We start from the raw sequence: 6,195 nt of genomic DNA, 5'->3' as shown, positions 1-6,195 counted from the left end.
TAAGTAGACTGCACACATAGTCCTAATATACTGTAATAATGTATAGCGTATAGCATTGATTAGGCAGGCCTAGGTTGCCATGTATTATAGTATACATCTTAATATAATACAACATGAAATATTGATGGTACACAGTATTGAATCATGACAATCTAGGGTTTATTATCACTTTGTGACATTAGTAATCATACGGGTGTATTGCACATACATGCACAAAGGCCCACGGTAAAATTGAGTTGTGCAAATAAACTACAGAAACTTGGCACAACTTCCCAATGAACAAACTCTTCTCTGAAGAAACCATAACTTTTCAATATTTACAACATACAGTACTATTGCCTATTTATTGTTGTTTTGGATAAGTCTGTTGAGGTATATTTCATGCACTAAGTAATAAGAAATCATCAATAAATTCTGAACAAGCAACATACAATTCTGTAAAATAAATACAATAACCCTGTTTTTAAAAATATCTTCCCTTTCTCGGGTGCCAATCAAATTTCACATCTGAAATATTAAACATGTTTAATATTCTACGACGTGACTGCCCGAGATGCAACCCATCGCGTCTGCGTTTAACTCGCACCGACATCGCGTCGAGCTGCATCGTGCGACGCTGTCTGAGTTGGCCTTTAGACATTCTACAGTATACTGCCCTGATTTTGTATGCATGCAATGAACGTTAAAATACTGTAGAAATTAATTCAGCTATAACTTCCACAATTATATGGTACAGTATATTATCATACAATAAAAGCCATCGTTTGCTTTTTTTTACAAATTGAATCTTAAGTTGTAAAATTAAAAAGAGCCTCTTCACATATCTGCATATCAAGAAATACTAACATTAAATTTTAATAACATATCATTTGTGTCATAAAAGCTTAAAAATTAATTTTATTCACAACTAAAATTACTTTATTTCAGGATACACTGTCTTGTGCTAAATTATAAAGCAAAACTTTTAAAATTCAATTAAAACACTGACTTGGTTTGTTTTTGTTTGTATTTTTAAAGAATACAATAAGTTATGAACTTCCTTTGAGAGGCAGGTAAAAACAAATTCATTTTTGATTTTACTACCAAAAAAAAAACTTACTAGCCAATTTTTGGATCTATGCAAAAAAAATATTTTGGTTTGCTCACTCTTTATTGCATGCCATACCTAATTTAATTGGCGTCCCATACTCAATTTCTTTTTTGAATCCGTCTCTAATGCTCTTTGATCTAAATTAACTTGCTCATTGGTGGCGCTGTCCAGAATCAGAAAAAATAATAAGGGGCCTAAGTCTATGTGTAAGGGAACAATTTCTCTTTCTACTTAAATACACATAGTATGCAATTAATTCAAATTAATTAATATGAATTATTGCATTCAAATAAGCTTAAACAAGGCAGTATATAACCTAACTTAACCCTGTATATGATGCATAATTATGCAAATAATAATAATACACATCATTACTGTATATTAAATATTTTCACATATATCAGCTGTGCGACATGAACAAGCAATTTTGCTTAATGCTTTTCTGACAGATACGTAAAACATGCATTTTTACATTAGTTTGTTGCCAGCACAGAATTAACTACCTTCGGCAAGATAATTGTTACTAGAAAAAAAATGCAAAAAACTTCTGTGTAATGGCACGACAACACTTTGGTTGAAATATTTGTGGTGCATTCATTTAACATCTTTTTTATCAACATATAATTTGGTCTATGGTTGTCATTTTGGATATTTTTCCTAACTACTTTCGTAAAAATATATTTTAACTGATATTTAGTCTGAGATACAGCACCCTCTATAGTTTGTTTTGTGCCATATACGATTGAATTACAAGTTTATTTACTTATATTATGAACTAAATAACTACAAAGAGCTTATGTTGGTCTTTAAATAAAGATTATTATAAAAATCAGCCAATATTGCATATTCCCACAAAACAATACTAACAAGGTATATAATGGTACAAAATATATAACAAAATAACATATATAAATTATATAGAAAATATCAATGCTACATCCATATATCAGCACATAAATATTTAAAATAAAATACCTTATAAGCTTTGAACAGATATTTTATTTTAAATATTGTACTCAAGTTCTACAATCAATCAATCAAATGATTTAATATTTAGCAGCAAACCTGCTAAACTGACCAAGCAACAAATATAACAAAATATCAGTTTATATAAATAATAAAGAACATAGTCAGAGGTGGCACCAGCAGGATGGCATGGCTTGGACCCCCCATTAGACAGCCTTGGACCCCCATCGTCCGTCACCACAATGAAGTCGTCGGGCCAAAAATAACTGCCTATCCAAATAATGTAATGAGATTGCCTATTCCTAATATTATGGTCTCAAAACACAATTTGGAAAATACTAAGCCATAAAAACTCTCCCCAACAACTTATATTATATTATATTCTAAAACCCTGACTCTTAGTCTGCCTCTTGGTTCAGCATCCCTCCCCTGGCAAATTTCTGGAGCCACCACTGAATACAATTTACACCGTTACATAACATTTATAATACTCGGTAGTCTTAAAATAATCTTAAAAAAACTGGTTATTTTTTAAAATCTGTGTAGAACACTTAAGGATGCATTTAGTTATTACAAGAATTAACTTTATTACAAGAAATTATAATTTGGATTATAATTTTGCAATTTTTTTTTTAAAACACTTTTGTAATAGTTCACTGTTTTATCAACTGCACTAATATGCCTGAAAATTTATACCATTCTAAAGGTATTTAAAAATATATATATATTTGCAACTTGGTATCCGGATTTATGGAAACAGGTCAAGTACTTTATACGATTTCTTAATAACAATATTAATAATACAGCTCCTTTTATACAGCGCTTTATGCCTCTAGGTGATTTAGATGTACTATATGTCGATTGTCACACTCAGTACTCATAATGAACTATATATACATTAATATTTACTGCACAATTATTTCTTACGCACACAACTATATATTTTACATAACATCTAATAGAGAACAACAAAACCAATATGAAATAATGATAAAATATAGCATTATAAATAAATATTAATACTGATAACATAGATGTTTCTTTTTTTTTGTACTGAATGAGTTTTGTATTTCTTTTGGATTGCTGGTGTTTAAAATTATGTTGTATTCATAGCCTCCAAATTACTGGTACTAGACTAGCATTATAACACTAGACATGGCACATCACTGCAGGCTTGGCAAGTTTTCAGTGTTGGGTGGGTACGGAAGGGGAGCCAGAGGGGTAGATTATCTTTTCTGATGGTGAAAATAAAGATGCTAATGTTGATGAAAAAGTATTTGTGAGGATAAATAAATAATTATGATGATGATGTTGTTAATGAAGACAATGATTATAAAGATAGTTGTTAGAATGTTATTAGGTTTGGTGTTCAAAGCCTTAATACATGGTAGCTAACACGTTGCATACAAGGCAACATAAAGTCAACCAGAACAACAAACTGTGAAACACTGAAAAAATATATTGTGATAATGATATGCACCTTATATCCTATTTGCAGGAAATGATCACTTATATACACGAACTGATCATTTTAATGCAATAAAACCTCTTTTGTCTTTGATTGAAAGTTACTGACGTGTCGCATGTCGGTATTTATAGCGCACTCTGCATGTTGGTTTGTCTAGCATCATGAACTGACGACGTTGTGTGGCTGTTTGGTTGTGTCGTAAGCCCGAATAACCTCCGACTAATAAAGATAAAGATAAACATTTAAAAAAATCATGTCAATGCTATTATAATCAGTGAGTTAAAATACATAATACTCGGTACACACAGTTCGTGCAGAACTCGGCTTTAAAAAAAACCCAATAACCTCAGACGTAACACCTAAGGTATTATGCAAATGATGAGTTTCTATCAAGTTGCCCTGGACCCTTGCATCACCCAGCTACGTCACCCCACGCTTTAAGAAATGGACTTTGGCATTGGTCCACTGCATAATGTTGTCTCAAAATCAAGTACTGAAATTACCGAAGAAGCTACAACAATAATATAGCATACATAGCAAACTCCCAATAAATCGCAGATGTGCATTTTGGGCGTAGGCCTATAAACCATGAAACTTTCATTCGTTTGACAATTGTAGTTTAAAAACAGAAAATTACTACCACTGTTAAACGAATAAGCAGTGGTGCCATGATCATGTATGCATGTGACAGACATGTAATAAGGTAACAAATCTGGATTCTAGGCTGGCCCTCAGTTGAAATATTTTATTTTACTGAGCTTTTCAGTTTTGTTTTTGGAAATAAACTGTAAAAGAAGCAGGGACCATGATTTATGCCGTGTATTGAAACAATCAAAGGGGATTAAGTAATAAAAAAAAGCTCCATGCTGCTGCTAACCCATTCTGCGTTTGCTCCACCAAAAACACTGAAATTTGCAGAGTTGGATTATCAGCGGATATCAGCAGGTGGTCCGCGTTTAACACCCGTTCGGGTTAGAACTGGAAATGGCCGTTTCCGGATTTATCCCATGTTGAACTCCAAAAAAAAAAATAGCCTGAACGCACCCAGTCAGTTCCCAGCTTAAGACAGCATCAATGGCAGATGCAAAAAGCTATGTATTTTAGATTTTTCCACAAAAGCTTTACTGTGGGTATCATAAGTTTGTTTCCACATTCCATAAATGTGTTCAAAAGTTGACTGCCAATTTTTTCTAGTTAAATCCCATACACCAAGGCATAAAGGGCACCACCATAATCAAAATCGATACCATCAACTGCGGTGAAACACAAAGAAACATACGGTAGTTAATTTTTAGATAATTATTTCCTCCAGGGCGAGAATTGTGTTCTGGCGACCACTGCCAATGAGTTTACATGCAATACAATAGGTAAGTTGGATAGGTGTGGACTATTGTCCTCTGTGCCGAGTGAATCCCACGTCCCTGGCCGCAGGCGTGTTAAGATTATATTCAGAGTAAATAGTATAGTTACTCTAATATCAAGGTTAAATTGAGAATTCATTGACGTGAACACCCAAAGTGTGGGTCAAAGTGACATAGCCCTAGTGATAGAGAGTGAGTACAAAACACCCCGACAGCTGCCTACAAAAACTTCATTATAAAATCACACTGTAATTTCCAAATTTTTGGATGAATAAAGTGATGTCTATGTCATGACATTGGTTCTTTATACCCAAAACATGTTCTCAATTTCCACACATTTATAACCTATTTCCAAAATTGGATGATATAAATGCAATATATGTTAACAGGCCTGCTTATGAAAACCACCCCTTTAAATATGTTTTTAGTCAGACACATATCATATCAGAGGTCATGTTTAATGACCCTCTCAAGTTTACTTCAAACAGTAATTAAAATATATGCATGCTGTGAATCTCACCTGTGTTATTACTCCATGTTCCTCTTGTGAAAATGCATAACCATCTAAAGGCAAGAAAACAATACGTAAACTATATGTAAAACATAGTTTCCCATTATTATAATACACAAGTTAGTACACGAACAAATGCTTGCTTTATCACTGTTTTTAATCTATGTCATAATTATTAACATGAACAGTTTAAATTTATTCAACTCACGAGCTGTGGGTTCATGCTCCTCGGCTCCTCCACCTCCTACAGGCTTCTTGCGTTTTATAAGTCTTCCCAACAGACGAGAAGTTTCGTTCAACCTGTACAAAAAACACTGTATTATTACATTGCATAGTTACACACTTAATTTTATTTCATTTTCATTCAACAGCAACGACTGAAATTTAGGATGGAAGTCTTTTTTAAGCTCTGGCCAGACTATTAGTTGAAAAAACATGTGACATGCCTAAATATGGTGAGGATGACATCACATCATGACCATATATAGGCACATCATGACTATACATGACATACAACAGTTTTTTTCACAGACAGAGAATTAAGGTACAATTCTTATATAAATTAATGCAATATTAATTTTTAGTATAAATTTTCCTTCAATTATAGCCAATAATGCAATCTTACAATAAGGTTAAGCGGAATCAAAATAATTAAAATTGAATAGTTAATAATGACACAATATTATATAACCTAAGCCATATCAACATACTACAAATAATCAAACATTATTAACAAAAACATTTAAATTAGCATTTGCTTAATACTTCACATAAACAATATTGGCAATAATCAGGGGCG

The 6,195-nt window shown here is 32.6% G+C and overlaps 1 protein-coding gene across 1 annotated transcript in view; it reads right to left on the bottom strand.

The window, feature by feature from the left end:
• Positions 1–3,097: 3,097 nt before the first annotated feature.
• LOC117112248 (phospholipid-transporting ATPase IB-like) overlaps positions 3,098–6,195 on the bottom strand; it is a 55,494-nt gene continuing 52,396 nt past the window's right edge. The window contains exons 31-33 of the mRNA XM_033255319.1: positions 5,605–5,696; positions 5,406–5,449; positions 3,098–3,743 (exon numbers count right to left, since the gene is read on the bottom strand). Of these exons, the coding sequence (XP_033111210.1) occupies positions 3,684–3,743; positions 5,406–5,449; positions 5,605–5,696 (196 nt within the window). The 3' untranslated portion in view covers positions 3,098–3,683. The remainder of the gene's footprint in view (positions 3,744–5,405; positions 5,450–5,604; positions 5,697–6,195) is intronic.

This window comes from Anneissia japonica, unplaced genomic scaffold (assembly GCF_011630105.1).
Source record: "Anneissia japonica isolate Jap-2015-1 unplaced genomic scaffold, ASM1163010v1 scaffold1537_len634075_cov158, whole genome shotgun sequence".
Lineage (NCBI taxonomy): Eukaryota > Metazoa > Echinodermata > Crinoidea > Comatulida > Comatulidae > Anneissia > Anneissia japonica.
Note: the sequence above shows the minus strand (reverse complement) of the source record. Positions and strands in the feature narration are given on the sequence as shown.